Here is a 19,943-nt window from a genome sequence, read left to right as displayed (position 1 = left end):
GGCCCGGCCTGGCCCAAGCAGGGCCTGGCCGGGCCCGCTGGCCCCCACACGGGGCCCGCAGCCACCTGTCCCAGTGCCGGAAACGAGAGAGAGCTTGGAGGGGGAGTTTGCCTATTCTTAAATGTGGATCACAGAGGTGGTCACAACTTTAAGTGGCTTAGAGAATTGTCCATATCCAAACTGGCCAGCTGATAGGTTCTATCAGTTCCCAGAGGAAACTGTAAGCACCCCTTAGCAAGGACGTCCCTTCCGGGACTATGCTTGCTAACCTATGACATATCGTCATAGGGGAAGCTGGTAAATTGCAATCAATAAATAACCAATAATACATAACAGAAAGACCAGGCACAGAAACTTCACCTTATAGGAAGAAAAGTAATTCACAACAAAGTAAGGTACAAAGGTGCATATAGCAGAATACAGAGAAGACTGTGTCTGGAGTCGAGCCAAAGACAAATGGTTCTTCTCAAATGTGAGTAGGCCAGGGATCCATGTGTCTTTCGCTGAGATGCTTCAATTTTTGAGCTGGAGAATAATGTGGCTAACATCACCTTTAGTCTTTGGAATCACCATCCTGGAATGACCAGTCTCTCATTTTAGTTACAGCTGGCCCTCAGAAGAGCTTCAGTTGAAGATTGTGTCTTTGGAATTGTGTATCACAGTTTTTCTATTTTCTGCCTCACTTTAAGGAAGATAAAGCAAGACATAATAGGCAATAGAATGTTTTAATTAAATCTTAAATTTGGTAACTATTTCTTTTTCATTAATACAGTCAGTATTTAATTAGATCTATTTTTACGACAGACTTTAAAGTTCAGTCTTTTATTGTTCAGGTAAAAAGTCCTGGTATAACTGTCAGTGGCAGGGTTGCAAAATAGTTCAGGTGACTTGAGGTGGGGCTTTGAGTTTTGGAGGATTTTTTTTACAACTGCCTACCCAAGCACTTGAATGATAGACTTTTTAGGGAGAAGAAAACTTTTCAATTACATTGCTTGAATCTTAATCAGGAATAGTGAAAATTTTTAGTGAAGGAAAGAATTTGAGAGTAGTGATTGATATGCATGACACATAAAGGAAAGCTGAGGTTTACTCATGGTCAATTGACACAAAAAATGTTTTTTGAAGTGTTTCTAGAGCAGCTCTTCTTTATAGCTCTAGACAATGATTATAGCGATTTCAGCATAACTGCATAACTAAATTTCATGCCTTTATGTGTGTATCTAAATCATATTCAGATGTCATGTCCTCACACAAAGGGTGTCAGGAATTATAAAAAAAAAACCCAAAACAAATGCAAAATATGTAGAATCTTATAAGAAACCAAAATACAACTTTCTTGCTGAGTCTAAGAATTTGCTTGAGTACAACTTATAGTCACAAGGGGCACACTTATTCTAAATAAATAGCCCTATTAAAAGAAAGAAAGAAAAAAGGAACAGGAAGGAAGAAGCAGAAAGTCCCAAGCATAGCTGAACAACAATGATCACAAGATTTTGGAAGGAAAAAGAAAAATTGTCTGTGTAAAGCTTGTTGAAAGGAGCAGAAACTGGAAAACAAATGGAATAAAATTTGGCTTAAAAAGACTTCAGTGTGGGCTTTGGAAAGAGTAACACCAAACCTTCCTACAAATTACTGAAATCAGGGCATTCTAGTGAAGTTGTTATATTTTAACATAATTTCTTTCTATAAACAGAATAAATAATTGACACTGCACCATTACTATAACTTGTGGGAGATTCTTCTTGGAACTGTCTTGCCTTTGCAACACCATGAGCCAGATTCATTTGCCGTTTTCCAAAAATGGAAGATCACTGTATCATTTACATAAAAACTTAGGGGTAACAAGTTGTGGCAGAAGTAAATAGTTTGATGGTGTGTCTCCAAAAGTGGTGACAAATAAATTTCTCACAAAGGCAATAAATATGGAGCATGTAAAGGTGTCAATATGTAAATTAATACTATCTTTTTTTTTCATATTTGATGTTTTTTCAACTAGGAGATTGGCTGTGGCTAGACAACACTGCAGTGAATTTTGTCAACTGGAATGCCGGAGAACCTTCTGCTCAACTAAATGAGCACTGCGTTGAAATGTATGCAAACTCTGGGTATTGGAATAATATCTATTGCTCTTCCTACAAAGGATATATTTGTAAAAAGCCAAAAAGTAAGTGCTGCATTTATGAATTAGTTTTATGTATGGAGTATGCTCTTTGTGTGATAGTATTAGTTGGTGCCTGTTACACACAATGCATTTTAGCTGGGGGTTCAGAGTTTTTATAAATGCCAAAGGATGCACACACACTTCCTTGCCAACAAAGAGATAGAATGACTCTTACCAGAAAGTAGGAGTTCTGGACAGTGCTCAAGTCTCTTAAGAATTGCTTTTAAAAGACTGTGTTCATATCTTGACCGTACCTAGTGTACACACTTAACAAGTTTGCGTGTTTTCTATTGATAATTGTTGAGCAATCACAATGTAAGGACCATGTCTTGCATACACAAATTTGTCTCATCTATATGCAAATATATTCCTTAGGGTACCCCCTCTGCTCTGCCTGTGGAGTAGCTGTTGTTTATTTCCCTCTGCCAGTCTCATGTGCACGTTTTCTGAGTATGACGTAGTGGTTCTATGAATTGAGTATTTATGAAGTGTGAATTATTTAACAGCTTGGGATCTTTTGTCTCTGCGTCCTCCTGTTGTGAAAAGATGGATGAACTAAAAGGAAAGCAAATAGCATAGTTTGAATGTGTTAAACTGAAGGTGTCCTGACACAACTGAATGTGCAAATTTGTCAGTAAGGACATCTAGTGCATATGTATTCCTAAAAGTCATCATAATAATTTCTTTCAGCATGTGTTGCGATACCAAAGTCTCTTATTTATGCTTCCTAAGAAGGTAAAAATGCATGTAGTAGCTGCAATATACCCACTTCCTCTACAATACTGGAAATGAGAGAAATTCTGCTATCCTTTCTGTAAATTTGTTCTCATGCAAAATTATTCTTACTTATTCAAATGCTTGTAATGATGAGTGTATCTTTTACAGGAAATACTGCAAAATCTCAGTATAACCACCCTTTCAGAGTTTATTCATCTATCTTTTTGCATTGTCATCAACAAAAATTCATAGGCGTGGGTACCAAGTGTTAAAATAAATGGCCACTGTTCCTTTTTGACCATTCAATTCAACTATTTGTGCTGCTACTGGCATTCACTTGTTTTGATGCTGAGCCATTGCAAAGAGCTGAAGCAGATGAAAACTAGTTACTTTTTTCTAGGATTAGCTTCAGCCAGTCTGGTCTCCTGATCTAGAATGTCATGGATTCAGCCTAATTCCAGTGTCAATGCAAGGATTATATAGACACTCACCCCAAAACAGGACACAATCTAGTCCTACTTTGTCATAGAAATGCAGATTTTCTTGGCATAGTTTTTCAGAACTGTGACTATTCTCCACGTGCAGAATTTAAACAAACTATTAAATAGCTATAGACTAATGGAGCGTTAGAAGCGTGGTTTAACTGAGTTGCACTGGCTATTGATGGTTATGTTTCCTGTTTTCTGAAGACACTGAAACACAAAAATGTGACTGAAGTCTTCCCATAGAATAGATGCTGTTTACTGTTCCATTTATTGAGGTAATTTTTACCACAGTAATAGGAGAGGTCTGTAGCAGGTCTATTCCATAAAGTATCTACCTTCGTAAGTGAGGAGGTGCTCAGCCTGGAGAAGAGAAGGTTCTAGGGAGGCCTTAGAGCACCTTTCAGAACCTAAAGAGGGCTCACGAGACAGCTGGAGAGGGACTTCTTATGAGGGCCTGTAGTGACAATCCAAGGATGGAAATTCACAACCTCCCTGGGCAGCCTGTGCCAGTGCCCAGTCACCCTCACAGTGAGGAAGTGTTCCCTGATGTTCAGAGGGAACCTCCTGTGTGGCACAGTGGTGTCCACTGGCTCTGTTCTGTCACTGGGCAGCACTGTGGAAAAGATATAAGTGGGGACTGGTAAAAATAATTTAAATTTCTGAGCTCACCTTTTTCGGAATGAAACATGATGCATTGATTCAAGATTTAGTTATAAACCAATGATTTTATGTCCACACGGCAAAATAAAGACCTTAATCTTAAATGATGGCCCATTTACCCAGCAAGCCAGATTTCATGGTCCAGATGTTAAAATTTAAATGAGCTACAAACTTTCTAGTTTGGATGTGATACCTGCTAGGACACTTTGAAGTTCATGAGTGATTTCAAGTGTCAATGCAGATAAGCCATCAAAGTCTCTTGGCAGCCAAATTTAGTACATGTGCTATGTTTGTATAACAAGTACTGCAAGAAATTTTAATTATATTGAGGATTATGTTTGACCATGTCTATCCTCAAGATGCTGTATAGATTTTCTTGTGGTTTCACTCTGATGTCTGGATCAGTCTCCATGGAGCCTTTTGATATTTTTTCTTTTCTGCTAGTTTATGTAAATAACTGCGTGTGAGACCAGAAAAACTAGACCATTGTGCTATGCCTTAAGTGTATATAATTTTGAATGAACAAAACCCAAGTGTTTTAAGTATTTAGTGGTTTGTGTTACCATATATTTATCTGAACATGATTTTCAGTATGTTCCAAATATAGAAATAGATAATAAACAATGTAGAAATAAATAAAGTAATAATACAAAAACACAATTTTTTTTCAATGTTTTCAAGTTCCAGAAACTGAAATGCCACCAGTATCTGAAATGCCACCAGCTGAAATACCTACAATGGGTAAGAATATTGTCTTTCAAGTAGAAAAAACTAGTACAACATATGATCATAAACCAAAAAATTCTATTCTGTATTACGTCTCTTAAATTTTCTGATATACCCAAGCACTGTACCTGTTTCCTAGGATGATACTGTTTCCTAATAGTGTACAATATACTCCATTTGGTATCCAAATGCAGATCTAAAAAAAAAAAATTTGTGATATAGGATGCAAAGTTAGGATTTAAAACCAAGTTATTTTATGTTGCTACCTTTGTCTCTTGTTACTTTGAAACAAATGAACCACTTTTCCTTTAAAGATCATGCATTCTGAAGAACTTGTTTCCAGTAATCAGATAAAGATTATGTGGCATTCTCTTGATTTCTTCCTATTTGTTTTCAGCAATGACGAAAGATGAGAAGGCTTCTACCCTGAACCACAGCAAAACAGGAGTTGTAGTTATTGTTGTTGTCATCATCCTAGTTGGAAGTGGCCTTGCAGGCTATCTCTTCTATGAAAGAAGAAAGAGTTGCTTGCCAACAAATGACAGCTTTGAGAATAATTTGTATTTCAATGGTGATGCAGTTCCTGGAATTAGTGACACAAAGGATCTTGTGACCAACATAGAACGGAATGAACATGCAACACTGTAATGTAACAAAAGGAAATGTAATGTAATATGTAATATAAAATGTAATGTAATAAAATAAAATGTGCCTTGTTTTATTAAAATTATGCAGCTAGAATTAAGCCAAAGGTATTTTCTCATGTGCAATTACTGTAATAGCCTGTTTCTGTGTGTGTGTACTGTCATGCACTGCAGATACTTTACTTTGTAGCCATTATATAAGGTGTAAGATTTCAGATCTCAGGATGTGATGATCACACTGGTGAATGTGCATCTTAAGAAAAGTGATAATGTTGACTAAATATTAAATGGAACAATAGAAATGTATACAATAAAGAAAGTAAAATATAGATAAATGTACTTGAGGAACACACAAAAGATTTGAAGTTTCTGCATCAGATTTATTTCAAACCATGCTATTGAACAGATACGCAAAGCTATTCAGTAAACATCTTCTAATTCTACCATCTTTCAAGTATTCCCATGGACTTAACTACAAGCATACTTACTAGATGATAAGTCTGTATTTGGGCGCATCCACTTTGAACCATGTGGGGAAAAAGAACTTTATTTCAGTTCCCACAGCTTCATACAACACAGAAAATCAAGAATGTCGTTCTTGTAGTTTGTGTATTCTAGGATTTAATCAGGTAAAGTCTGGAGGCAGGCCTCTGGAGTGGAAAAATGTGGTTTGTATTAGCTGCCAGTTTTGGCTGGCCACAAGTGGGTTTGTTGGTGAGAGGTGATGAAAGTCGTGGCAAAACTTCCTTCTTATCAGGACAACAGTTACTGAGGAGAGGGAGGAAAGTTGCCTGTGCATGTTCTCTAGGTCTCTAGGAGCAGAAGGTTTCTGGATAGCTGTTATGGTGATCACATGTTGGTACTGCTCTTCACAGATTCTCAATAAGTAGCATAGTTTTGTGGGGTGTGTGCTGCAAGTCAAGAACAATTTAGCTTTATCAATGTAATAGTTACTACTGATTTTATTTACTTTCTAAAATGGTTAAATCAGCTACTATTTATGGACATCTTAGATTCCCCAAGGAGTTTATATTCCTAATTTTTGTAGATCCTGTAAAATGTAAATCATGCATGATTCCTCACTTGCATACAAAGGTTTGCAAGGTTTGAATTGATTTTGTGGTTTCAGATTTTGCTCTGTGAAATAAATGATAACTATCTTTGATAAAAAGTATCTTTTTAAAATAGGTTTTCATCTTAAAGTCTCATCTATATAAGACACTGTAACATGAAAAAGGAGATGATACCTGTGAGAGAATATTACCATCAAATGTTGTGGTCAAGTATTATATTAACCATATTTTTCTGAATCTGTCCCAGGGTGATCTGCTTAAAGACAAAACAAGAATGTGAGCTGAGGGATTTAGTAAAAATCTTAAATTACAGACATATGTAGGTAAAATGGGATTTGTCCAGGAGCTCCTTTTCTCTGACTCTGCTTGCTTTCTCCCAGTTATTTCCTTGCTCTGTTCCTACTGCTAGATCCATTTTTAATGCACAGTTTTTTAAGCATGTTTTTTCAAGGGCCAGTACTTCTAATGATTTTTTTATGCCATCTGATGTGGCTCATGACAGAAAACTCTTGACTGACTGATTGGTGAGGCTAAGGGTCATGTTGTGTCAGTTATGTGGAGAAGTGGTGCCAGGTAGAAATTTATGTGAAAGGGACATTGAAAAGCTAAGAGAGCCTGACCGGAATCCCAGCCTCATTGTGCTGGCTGTTGAGCAAACAACAGACAGGCGTAGACTCTACCTAAAAGAAGATCAGTCCTGTTCTGGGGCCCTGCACAATCTTAAAATGGTATCTGTGCACTGAGTCTTTCTTTCAGATAATCTGTATTCCCATGCACATATGCAAAGGTATGATTGCAAAGAAGATAAAAATAGAGGGGATGGCTCATTTCTGGTTCTTTGCCATACTCATCAAGTACATCACTGAAAAGTGTCAAGGAGGGAATCCTGCTAATGGAGCCTGGATATCTGAGCTCATTCATCCCTTTATTCTTCCTGAAATCCATCATCATCTCTGAATTGAAGAGAATTAAAAATGCTATGCTAGTTGATAGCTGGCAGTAGATGTAGTTGCTTCTGTGAAATGCTGTGTCAGTTCTGCTCTACTGTCCAAACAGGTACAGAAAAAATAGAGAAGGTCCTGAATCAGAAGCCCTGCTCTGAAGACAGAGCTATTTAGCCTGCTCATTTTAGAAAGAGTGAGTGAAAAAGACTTGAAAGATTTTCAGAAGAGGAGAAAATTTAAACTGCATGGTTTACAGTCCCTCCTATTTCAATACAATGGAATTGAAGAAAATTTCCCATTAAAAAGATTAATATGGAAACAGTAGCGGTTATAGCACAGGAAATCATTACCGTTCCATGTCGTAAGCAGAAGATGGGCACTGATACTTTATACAGAAACTCTAACCAGTTTTTGAATAGAAGGTGGAGAAACAAACAAGCTTGAACACTTTAAACAATATCTAATTAATACAGGATAAAATGGAAGGCTTTTACCTAGGAACAGAGATAGGTAAAATACCCTTCTCTATTTGACTGGAAAAAATAAATGTGTTTTATTGGAAATGATTCATGTTCATATGGACACACTATAATTTTATATTTTCTATATTCTGATCCTTCACTAAATCTTTCAACCATTTTCTACTACTGACTGCTATTCATACTGGGGTTTGTCAGGTGCCTTAGAACCAAACTATTGCTCTTGTGATCTCTTACTTTGTCTCCCAAGCAGATGACACTACTTAAGGGAGGTCTCAGGCTGTATTTTACATACATATATACATGTATATACACATTCACAGAAGTATTGGGTTCTTGCTTTTCTGAAATATACTTGCTGTAAAAACAAGGAAAATAATTCCTTGAAAAACAAGATGATGAATAGTATGAACAAATGAATATGAATAGAAAAATAAAATTTTAAACTGATCTCTAATAGTTCATATCTATAATCCTCTGATACTGACTAGATTTCTTGTATTTCATCAGGAGGTTTAGAAAAAAGAAAGAAAAAATCATTGATTATGTAGCATGAAAATAAAAAAATGGAAAGGTTTTTCACTTTTTTTTTTTTTTTTTTTAAGGCTAGAATGTTTCTGCTGAGGTTTAGAGTATGTATTTTTGAAAGAAATAAATGTTTATAGTTTGGAAACTGTGATTGTGCTATGTGTGGGGATTCCGGATTGAAATCTTATATCAAGTTATGGCAGGCTAAATGATCACAAAATTGCTTCTATATTTTAATACAAGTTTTTTTTTGAAAATGAATTATTTAGATTCTGTAGGAAAGCATCCAGTTGAACCTGGATGGGCTCACCCATGCATTTCTGTGGGCATCTGAGGAATGAGTTGATGGCAGTATTCAATAGCATGTAAAGTTTTGTCTCTTCACATTGCAATGTTTCTTGATTCCCTTGTGTTTAATTCTCATTTCCCCTTTTCTCTGAAAAAGTTCGGACTTCAGAAGAAAGGTGGTGAATGTGCACACTGTGAGTGTAACTTCCTGCCCGGGAGCAGAGATTGCCAAAGGAACAACGCTGACTCAACACAAACCCCAGCAGCTTTTGTTCCTCGCCACTTTTAAAATGCCAGGCAGTGCCTTGCCAAATGGCAGATCCTGGAGCACATCTTTGCAATCCTCTGGTTTTCTTTCCACTTTGTGGGCTCTGATGCAATCTGCTCAAAGACATAAACACTTAGGTAAAGCTGACTGTAGTATGTTTTACTCTTTTTCAGCCTCTCTCAACAGATTATCAGTACCAGTCCTTCACCAACCACTGATCTTTGTTCAGAGCAGAACCAGTTTATTTTTCTCTGTTGTAATTGTTGCCTCCTGGTAGATTTGGATATTCTGAGATGTTTTATACAGCAGAACCACAAGAAACATTTCTCTTGCTCCTGAGCAAGGAAGGAAGGAAAGTTGGAAAACTGAGGTTTCATATTCAAGCACACCAGTGTTGGGGAGTACCAGAATGCTTGACTACAGACTCAGGGCAGCCATCCTTACATATGGATCATAACTTACTGAGTAATTGCATTCTGCTGCTTTGTGGAGCAGCCCTCATTTCTTCCACTTTCCTCATGTCTCAGTATCCTTTTCAGGCTCCCTTCTGTGCATGGCTTTGCTCTAGCTGTGTCTGCTGGCCTTCAGGTCCCACTGTTCTCCCTCACTGTTGTGGCTTAGTTCTACTCTAATTCCCTGTATACCTTTTTAGACCCAGTGGGTTGTTCATCTGTATCTGAGACAGAGTAATAGAAGCAAAATTCCACATCTTCATGTGAGTGCCCAGGGTTTTCAGTAACTGAAACAGCAGCAATTTTGCTGCACATGCAATATTGGGGAAGGTACCCCACACCAGCTTTTCCTGGTGGTTTCAGAAATGAAAATTTTCAAAGACCATAAGCAAAAACTGTCACAAAGCTTCCGCAGGAGTCCCTTTTCTCTTCCCTGACTTTTAAGTTTTTTGAGCTCTTTAAACTCTCATGGAGAAAGGTTTATCAAAGTAAACATCAGAATTTTGTCCGAATGCTGTAGGCTGTACCCTTTACAGGTTGCAAACTTTCACAGACTAGGGGGATGAAAAATGGGGCAGTACTCCTCATCAGTTCAGTTTTCCTCACTAGCAATAACTGAAAATCCAGTATTTTCCAGTTACAGGTTCTCTTCTTCCTAGAATTGTGTGGTTTCTTTCCCAAATTTCTTCAGCTGTTGCTGTCCATTGGGTAATTACTCCTGCATGTAATCGAGAATGGAGCAAAAGAAAGAATAAGTGTCTCCTGAAGGACACAGATTTGACTTCCTACAGCTTTTTTTTTTTTTCTGTGGAATTGCAGGCATGGAAAATTCTGGTCCTTTCTGAATCCAAGGCCATAGTTACTTGAATTGCATGGTGTCCCAGCTCATTTTTCACAGTACTGCATTGTACTCTAGCTTTTTTAATCATGTATTGATATAGACAAATCTTTCTCTTCTTTTTTACTTCTTTCATTTATTTTTGCAGATGAGGCAATAATCTCACCTTTTTGTAAAAATAATGATTCTGAATTATAAGGTATGACTTAAAAAATCCACACTAAGATGTTACCTGTTAGATCTCATATTTCCATGGCAAACTTTTATACAGTAGAAAAACTAGCTTAGAAAGCAAAGTTCACTCATTAATGTATTATTTCAAAATTACTCATGTGACATGACACAGTTCCTTATTTGAAGTTCAGAACTTCCCTGTATCTGTTGGGTCTTAAAAAGGGTTTGTTAATCCACTCCAGTGCAGAGGGGTTTTCTTGCAAGGCGCTGATTTGGTCTTTAGCGTCAATACGAGGTGAAGGGAAGAAAGCAGTGAATTATTTGCCATGTCTCTCTACTTGCCCCTGATTTTTCTTCTCTCCATTAGTACATCTCTTCAAATGTCTGGTAAGTCTTTGTCCTCTGCTGAGTGTGGAGGTTTTCAAGTTCTTTAACATGAGTTCTAGATATCTCCCTAAGTGGGCAGTGAATTTAGATCTAGTCACAGCATGTACTTTGAGTAATTTTTCTTCAGTTCTGAAGTTTGGTGGTATCTGCATAGGCATTCTCTTTCCTTAACCCAGGTTTCCACATGAGGTATATGAGTGAAAGGAATATCCCAACAGATGTGGGCATAACCTTGGCAGTGCTGATTCTCTGAGAAAGCTGAATGCAGGAAAAAGCTGATTTCACCTTACTCCATCAGAGGCTAGAAGAGCTCAGAAGTACAGGGCAGTGAAGGCTCAGCATGCACAGAGCTACTGGCTGATGTGTGCTTTGAGTTTCTTGGCAGCTCATATAGACCATAGCATACTGATCAGTGCATATCCAAATCCTGTTTCCAAGCTGAGAGCTTCAGGAAGGACCTTAAAATCCCCTCCATCTATTAGATTTCACACCCTCCTACTGCTGAGAGGAAGAAAAATGACACTGTATCTTTTCCACGGGAAGCTCCCAGCTAGAGAAGTCTGGGAGCCCAGTGCCATTGTTTGAATGGCGGCACCCCCCAGCCAATGGACCATTGGTCTAATTCACCACAGGACAATTTCTGCTGTGCATGCTTTGGGGTGAGACCAAGCCAGCTCTAACCTATCCTCTGCTAACCTTCCTAAGAACCACTGCAGCAGGAGAGCTCTGTCAGGGAAAATGCTGCCTGTCTTGTTCTGGTCTGTAACCTTTCAGAGCAGCACCATCAAGGTAGTTCAACAACTCCCTGGAAGCTTTGGATGGGAGGGTTATGAAGGCCCACTTAAGTATTCTGGCCTTGGTGAGAAACCTTGGGTAAAACTCAGTGGCACAGCTGAGTGAGCTGGATGATGTTGCCTGTCACTTAGAAGGGAGCGAAGCGATGCAAGTTGAACTGCAAAAAGAGTGAAGATTTGGAACAGGCTTTTTGTTGAATGCGATCTTAAGAAACAAAACCCTGATGTGTAGTGTCTCACATTTCTATTTACAAATGTAGTTATTAATAGCACTTAGGATATTGGCTTAGTTTAACTGTGCTCAGAACCGATGATGCTGCAAGTTGTGGCTTCCCTCCTGAGAAACCTACAAATAAAACTCTGTGAAGAAATGACTTTTTGCACAGCTGCTAAAAATTTCCAAGATAATTAACCAAAAATGAAAAATACACTACTTTCTTGGTGAGCTGAAAACCACAATGTCATTTTGGCCAAATATAAAAATTTTAAATCTTGAATATATAAACCATTTTTAATGGTTTTAAAGCAAAATAGTCCTTTTACTTGCAAAATTAAAGCCCATTTCAATATGATATGGTGGAACTTTGAAGAAATGATGAAATGTAATGTGGTGAAGGTCTATTTTGACATGCATTTTGAGACCACCGTGGTTTCAGGAGGGATATGAAGAAGAGCAATTTCTATCAAAAGAGCTGTATTTTCAACTTTTGTGTTTTTTCAATTTAAGAATATTTTCATAAATATCCTTCATACCAATGATTAACCTCCCTTGATTTCTTTCTCTGTGAACTACATATACTCTTTTGGGTTATTTTTTTAGTTTAGGTGTTTTCGTTTTGTGGGGTTTTTTTGGTTTCTTTTGGTAGCAGACTCTTCTATAGCAACTAACTGACTTTATCTCCTACAAAATCTCTCCTCAAATGTTTGCATTATCATTTTATTTTATAGCTAGGGGAATATTTTCAATCTACAATGAAGACAACAAGCTCTGTGCCCAAGCTCAGAACTCTAGCTCAGTCATAACTACCACCTGTGATGAGCATGATGAGTTTCAAAAGTTCAGGTGGGTGTCTCCCACACAGCTGCTGAGCATGGCGCTCAAGCTGTGCCTGGGGGTGCTTGCCAAGGACGATGAGGCTGCCATCACGTTGGAATCCTGCAACAGGACAAATGAACTTCAGTGGTGGGAATGTAGAAATGAGACACTTGCAACCCATGGCAAGGATTTGTTTCTCAACTATGGCAAGGGCAAGGGGAAGAAGGTCAGGCTGTCCAAATCCAGCAAAGGGAGCAGGTGGAGAATCCGTGGAAGTGCAGACAGCGTGTGCTCTCAGCGCTATGAGGGTGAGTACTGAAATTCCATCTCTATGTTTTGGTAACTTGACTGCCTCACCTACAAAGCATTCCACTGACTGCCTGACAGGCAGCAACCACTTTCTTAGTGACATCAGCAGAGCAGCTAATTATAAATAGGGTGTAGAAATGGAAGGTGAATATATCTGTATACTTTTCAGCAAATACAGCTGTATACATTTCTGCGTAACTTGTAAAGTGCAATTCTTTCAAGTGATAAAATAAAATGATGAAGGCCTATTATGTAATCAAGGAAGAAAGCAAATTCTGTTTGTACAGCAACAGCAAAAGGAAATCTAGGACTGTTTTAAAATACGTCTGAACAATTTGTAGAAGAGATGATTGTGTTATATTTGGTTTTTTTGTTGCTTTTATTTGGTTTGACCACTAATGATCTCTAAGAAGCTAATTTCTAGTTTAGATAGATGGAATCCCCCATTAACATCATTTACCTAGTGTTTCCCAGGCCTAGTAAATCGAAAAAGTAGAAAAAAACAAAAGGAAAAATGGTGCCTAATGGTTCAGGATGCGATGTTTTATCACCCTGGGAAAAGACCACTAGAGAGTAAGATCACCTTTTCCTACAATTTCATGGCTCTTGGGCTATGTAGAGGGGGCATTCAGGATCAAGTAATCAATCTCCTTTCTATTGTGACACTGGTAGGTTGGGAATTTAAATAACAATGGAATGAATTTTTGTTGTACGCTACAGCTGTTCCACCAGAATGAAGTTAGTCATAATTTTGTACAGACAGCAGCAAATTAGTGATGGATAGTGATGGAAGTATCACTTCCTAGCAGAGTCCTTGCAAATATAAGATATAACTTCCTCTTGTGAAGACAAATAAAAATATTGTGATATCTGTCCTTTCCAAGTTTTTCAACCATGCAAGGGGAAAAAAAAAAGAGAATATATACATTATCTAAGGACAGAAGTGTGTATGCCATGGGAGAGGCTGAGTCACAGGGACCTCTGACACAGTAGTCCAGAAAGCAACGGCATGACAAAGTTAAACAGAAATTAGTTTGAGGCCCAATTAAGTGTTTGAGAGTCTTAGTTCTGAATATTTTCCATAGTCATACCTGATTGTCACAACAGCCTTGTAAAGATTCGGGGTAACAAAATCCTGGTGTGTTGAGCCCTGCATGACTCAGCTTTGTCCATGGAAAGCTGCCTGTGAATGTCACTGTGGTGAGCATCCGATGCCAGCTGACTGCTGAGTGTTGATCTCTGCTTCTCTCCATAGACATCTATACACTGGGAGGAAATGCCTTTGGTGCACCCTGTGTGTTCCCTTTTAAGCACCAGGGGAAATGGTATGCTGAATGCATCCCTCGGAGGAATGATGCAGACTCTCTCTGGTGTGCAACTTCTTCAGATTTTGATAAAGACCAGTTGTTTGGAAACTGCCCACTAAAAGGTAATTTATTTATAAAAATCTCAGGAAAGCTGTTGAGCAAAAGTGTCATCCACTCTTGTGGTCAAAATCTCCTTGGGATGTGGAAGTAGTATTGGACAGTGAGCTGAATTCTGGCTCGCCTAGTCCACTGGTGAGCCATGCAACGAGGAAATGAGGCATCTGCTCCTCACTCTCACTGTCCTACCGTGTTCCCAAGACTGGAACATAGAGGGAGTATTCTGAGGGTGGTGATTGGCACTGATGGATAAAGGAAGAGAAAAATCCTAGGACTGGAAGGGTTCCTTCCTAGAAGGAAGTGCAGTGGATGAGGAAGGTGAGATACACCAGGAGACTGTGGTGTATTATAGGATGGAGGAGAGAACACGAGGGCTTGAAGGGAAGGGTGCAGGACACAGGCAGTGACCTTCACGTGCATTCAGTGCTCCAGTGCTTCCATACACCTACAAATAATACAACACAGCTTTCCAGTAACCCCAACACTAATTCCCTACCCCTTCATCCCCACTTCACATGTGATTATGTGGAATCTATACTTTCTGTCATATTGGGTGGTCTGGAAGAGCATAAGAGGAGTCTGAATGTAAGAAAACTTCTATATGGTGAATAGAGAAATACTTGTAGAGATAAAATATGTCAGTGAGTGGGTTCATGTGGACTGAAATGTGAGAGAAGTAGATGAGCTGTATAAATAAAAAGAAACGGGGTCAATGTAAAAATTAGCGTTTTAGGGATAAATAATTCCATATGTAAATGACATTGTTAATATTGAATAGAAAAAGTGTATTTATGTGAGGCCAAATGTATATAAAAATTATCAAATCACACAGTTACATAGTTTTAGTCTGAAGCAAATATTTACATCTTTTATAGACACGACCCACAGTAACTTTTGGAAAACAAATCCTGTGACAGAAACCCGCTATCAGATAAACTCAGAATCACTTTTGACATGGCACCAAGCAAGAAAAAGCTGCCAGCAGCAGAATGCAGAATTATTAAGTATCGCAGACCTTCGTGAAGAAATGTATTTATTAGGTAAAGTAAAAAAACCCTAAAATATAACAAAAAGTAATGCACTGTTTTTAAAATGTAAGTCAGCTTGAAGTCTTTAACATGGATACTTACATTCATCTCATAAAAATATGTCTCAGTGACATTCTTAAAGGAGCTGCCCTTTTCTCACACAAACCTGTATTAAATTAATGGAAGTAATCTAACCCGTATAAAAAATAAATCCCTCATGCTTTAAAATATTATTTCCAGTTTTCTTGAATAACTTAAAAAATCATAGGCATTTAATAGCCTGACTGTTTGTTTCTTTTGGCCATTTAGGGCTCACTAGTGACCTGGGCATCAATGCAAAGCTCTGGACTGGTCTCTACAATGCACTTGACAGTGGCTGGCAGTGGACTGGGGGAAGTCCTTTCAGATACCTCAACTGGGCTCCAGGTAAGTGCACTTTTCTTAAATGATGATTAACATCTGGGCCGAAATTTCCTCCCTCCCCTTTCCTCCCTGCCCCCTCCCATCCCTGGCAATGCCCTGTTGTCACATCTCTTGGGATTTATCACTTTAAAGAATAATACTCTGGTGGGTTTGCAGCTGCAAAAGTCTTGCACATTCCCTCCTGTGAAGACATGAAAAGTTTCACTGTTAACAGAAGGATTCTCTTCGTCTTTTTTAAAGGAAGTCCCTCTGTGGAATCTGGAAAAATATGTGGGACCTTCCAAGGTAGGAATGGCAAATGGGAAAACCAGGTGTGTGATCGGAAACTGGGATATATCTGCCAGAAGAGAAACACCTCCTTGGATTTTTTCACCATCACCTCAGGTACACTGGTCAAAATCTAAGGCTACTTTTACATGCAGTGAGAAATATTGTGAGGATGTCATATATGAAATGGCATCATGTTGTCAAAACAAAAGGATAGTGCTCATTGACCTGGGTCAAATACTGAGAACACATTAATTTTCTGGCTCACTTTAAAGATGACATCTAAATGTTGTTCATCATTTGGAAAAGAGCCCAGGGTTCCAAAGCAGGCAGGATTAGGTGTTTAGCCATGTTATCCAGACCATGAAATACTGATGAATATCCTCTGCTCTGAAATATACTCTAAACCAATGTCCTGCTAAAAGATGTGAGCAAGAGTTCATGCTCCCCTCCTCTCTGTGGCCCTTTTTATTCTATTCTCAAAGGAAGAAAATCAGAATATGCATCTGGAAACTTTCTCCAATTGAATTCCCTTTCCACTTGAGGCCAACTAGGTCTTATCTAAGTGAAGAAATAGGTGTGAAGTTGCTTCACCTGGGATTTCCCAGCATGCAATTAACTTCACACTCCACTTAAATATTTGAGTATACAAGATTATGTAGCTCAGGGAATGCATGACACATGCATATCCTGTATTTCTGGCTGTATCCAGGCAGTTCACTTGGAAAAGTTTCTGACCCTGCTAACCTCCAAACCATGTCTGGATGTTGCTTAGGGGAGTACAAGTTTGCCCAGGTCCAAACCATGTCCAGGGAGCATCAGACAAAGAGATTGACCATACACCAATGCTGGGCACACATCCTCCCCTCTTCAGTTCTCTCTGTAGGTGCAGCAGATGTGAACATTTCCAGCAATGGAAGGTGGGCTGGCCATACTAAATTTATACCAAGAAATAAGTGCTGAACAAAGCGTACGGCATTTCTGTGTAGCTGGAATTTCTGGTATAACACTTCTGGTGCAACATGATTGTGTCTGGACTCTTTGATATATGATTTGGGCTGTGTGGGAGCTCCAACCAGCTTCTGAACACCTGGTGTTTCCAGAGAAAAAAATATAAAAAATCTACAAAATTCACCAAGATAGAGTAGGAAAAGAGGCCCTTTTCTGTGGAACATGGCTGTTCTCTGTACCCAGAGCCTCACTGAGAGAGATTTAATGTGGAGTTGTGTCCTGTACATTTGCATGCCAAATTACTCTGTATTTACTTAATCCTGTAAAATAGTTTTTTGGGAGCTCCAAGCACAAATGGGAGGGAAAACTTTGTTTTGTAATTTTTGTACCCTCAGACTTTGGATTCTTTCCTCTTCCAGTATGTGCTCCAATATTTCAAATTCATATTAGCGCAGGTAATTTTCTTTTTGATGTAAATAAAACACTGAATAGAGCTGATCATTAATGACATAATTTTTTTAGGTGATTCAAGGCATTTTAAGTGCCCCAGGGAATGGGTGCCCTACGCAGGTCATTGCTACAGAATTTATAGAACAGCAAAAATATGGAAAGAAGCCCAGTCTTCCTGTAGAAAAGAAGATGGAGAGCTGGCGAGTATTCATAATATTGAAGAGTACAGTTTTACAGTGTCACAGCTTGGGTACAGTGAGTATTCCTTCTGGTCACTTTTTTTAATCTGGGATTATACTGTTGCTATTATTCATTCAATCATTGTAACCATGATTTTATATTTTCTTTAAGTTCTTCAGTCAAAAGTGGGTGTGAGATGTAATTATTCCATTGTAAGAAATATCCATACCTACAATTAATTTTGTGTTCCCAGAGCCAGATGATGAGCTGTGGATTGGCCTAAATGACTTCAGGGTTCAAAGGTACTTTGAATGGAGCGATGGCACACCTGTGACTTATACCAAATGGCACCATGGAGAGCCAACCCACACTTGGAATAAGGCAAACTGCATCCTTATGAAGGGAGAGGTAAAAATCCCTTCCCCACTCTCATGCTTTCTTCTGTCCTTCTGCCCCTCAAAATGAAAACATCTGTGATACTAAAAAAAAAAAAAAAAGACAGAAAGAGGAATGCTGGTTTTAAAAATATTTATTAACTTGGTTTAATTTAGGATATCTTAGTGTGGAGGAATACTTGAGACCAGATCTAGGAAGGTGTGTGATGCACCAGAAGCAGTGCATTGCATGGAGACTTAGTCTTCTCTGAGACAATTCCCATCTGAAATTGGTTGAAATAACTCATCATCCGCATTGAACATGATTGATCATAGAGGAATAGATTCTTGGAGCAGGAACTTTCTAACTTTTTCTCTAAAACTTTGGAGGTTCATATTACTGGGGGCACAAAACCAAATTTTATCTTGTTTTATACTCAGTATATAAAAAAAGTGTAATATTGTGGAAAAAGACTTACACAAGACATATTTTTCATATTTTATGTTTGGTTTATCCAGCATTTCCTTGCCATAGTCATCTGGTTATATGAACATAATTGATGCTATGCTGGTGAGAATAGAGAGGAATAGAATGTTTCCTTCCTGCTCTCATCAATCCCGGCGTCTTGAATACATCCAACCCTCATTCTCACACCTCTGAGGAAATGTGGCCCTTACTGTACGTATTTGGGAGTTTTGGAGAAAAAACAAGGCAAGGAAGAAAGCTGAAACAGTCTCAGCCATAGGAATAGAGAAAGGTTCTTTCTGAGGATGGTGAATATTCTTGTTGGATCTGAATTGTCTCTATCTTTCACTCCTCTTTTTGGTCTCTTCTTACCCTACCCAGGATGGATCCTGGGCTGACAGTGCTTGTGAAATGAAATTTGGCTACATCTGCAAAAGGAACCCCTTGGCTGAAGAACCAGGGGAAGTTGAAGTTACCTACCCAGGCTGCCAGAAAGTAAGTGTAAAACAAAAGCAGCAAAAGGTGATTGGAAGTTACTTTCACTCCCATGATAATAACTATGACAAGAGTAAATTATTTTGACTGTTCTTGGTGGAGCCTAGAAAACTGTTAATTTCATATGTATTGATACTTAAAGGGAAACTTCTGCTTTATTTAACTGAAATGTAGATTGACTTTTTTTTTTATTCCCTTACAAGTACACTTCACTCAGCTCTCTCCTACTGCAGAACTGGTAACTGCACCCATAAAAGCCACTCTCTGCAGAGCAATCTTTTCAGGGTGTAACTCACGTGTCATGAGTTGCACGCCTTCTCAGTTCTATCAATCTGCCACAACAATCAGGAATATTTGAGATAACTGTTTTGCAGATTGTGAGCTTCTGCAACAGCTTATTAGGCAATGAGAAGGCAGAGCAAGCTTTACACAGGGGGCTGCAAAGCGGCTGTGACTGCAGTTGCCAGCCCCAAGGCATAACCACAGCTCACTGCGAAGACCCCTTGTGTGTCCTGTATCAAGGGACAAGACACAGAGTTATGGTTACAAAAGCTATGTTTGATTAGCCTCTTGGTTTCTTTCACGGCCTTTGATATCAGTTTTCACTTGGGGTGTGGTACTAAGGTGGGTTTTGGAAGTGCACAAAGCTGTGCAATCTGACTGCCTCTCTGCACATCTCTGCTTCGACACTGACAGGGCTGGATGAAGCACGGTTTTTACTGTTACTCCTTGGTGCAGCTGCCAGCAACATTTTCAGAAGCCAAAAAAGTTTGTGAAGAAAACAAAGGTTACCTGGCTACTGTGAGAGACAGGTATGGAAACATAATTCCTGTCCTTTGATGTGTGTAACCAGGATGAAAGAGTTAAACAGAAATTTCTTCTTACTTAACAGTTATTCATATCTAGTGTGTCACCACTCTTT

At 38.7% G+C, this 19,943-nt stretch overlaps 2 protein-coding genes across 3 annotated transcripts in view; both read left to right on the top strand.

The window, feature by feature from the left end:
* LOC103612263 (macrophage mannose receptor 1) overlaps nucleotides 1-8,521 on the top strand; it is a 59,302-nt gene extending 50,781 nt beyond the window's left edge. For both annotated transcript variants that reach the window (XM_017729204.1, XM_017729205.1), the window contains 3 exons: nucleotides 1,997-2,164; nucleotides 4,705-4,764; nucleotides 5,147-8,521. In XM_017729204.1, the coding sequence (XP_017584693.1) occupies nucleotides 1,997-2,164; nucleotides 4,705-4,764; nucleotides 5,147-5,397 (479 nt within the window). In that variant the 3' untranslated portion in view covers nucleotides 5,398-8,521. The remainder of the gene's footprint in view (nucleotides 1-1,996; nucleotides 2,165-4,704; nucleotides 4,765-5,146) is intronic.
* A 2,125-nt stretch (nucleotides 8,522-10,646) lies between these two features.
* Nucleotides 10,647-19,943, top strand: part of LOC103612262 (macrophage mannose receptor 1) — a 32,356-nt gene continuing 23,059 nt past the window's right edge. Inside the window, exons 1-10 of the mRNA XM_017729206.1 lie at nucleotides 10,647-10,824; nucleotides 12,567-12,962; nucleotides 14,219-14,392; nucleotides 15,263-15,427; nucleotides 15,725-15,841; nucleotides 16,079-16,222; nucleotides 17,579-17,761; nucleotides 17,940-18,094; nucleotides 18,908-19,021; nucleotides 19,718-19,833. Of these exons, the coding sequence (XP_017584695.1) occupies nucleotides 10,764-10,824; nucleotides 12,567-12,962; nucleotides 14,219-14,392; nucleotides 15,263-15,427; nucleotides 15,725-15,841; nucleotides 16,079-16,222; nucleotides 17,579-17,761; nucleotides 17,940-18,094; nucleotides 18,908-19,021; nucleotides 19,718-19,833 (1,625 nt within the window). The 5' untranslated portion in view covers nucleotides 10,647-10,763. The remainder of the gene's footprint in view (nucleotides 10,825-12,566; nucleotides 12,963-14,218; nucleotides 14,393-15,262; nucleotides 15,428-15,724; nucleotides 15,842-16,078; nucleotides 16,223-17,578; nucleotides 17,762-17,939; nucleotides 18,095-18,907; nucleotides 19,022-19,717; nucleotides 19,834-19,943) is intronic.

The sequence above is a fragment of the Corvus brachyrhynchos genome, unplaced genomic scaffold, assembly GCF_000691975.1.
Source record: "Corvus brachyrhynchos isolate BGI_N302 unplaced genomic scaffold, ASM69197v1 scaffold142, whole genome shotgun sequence".
In the NCBI taxonomy this organism is placed as follows: domain Eukaryota; kingdom Metazoa; phylum Chordata; class Aves; order Passeriformes; family Corvidae; genus Corvus; species Corvus brachyrhynchos.
This window is presented reverse-complemented; position numbering and strand designations above follow the sequence as displayed.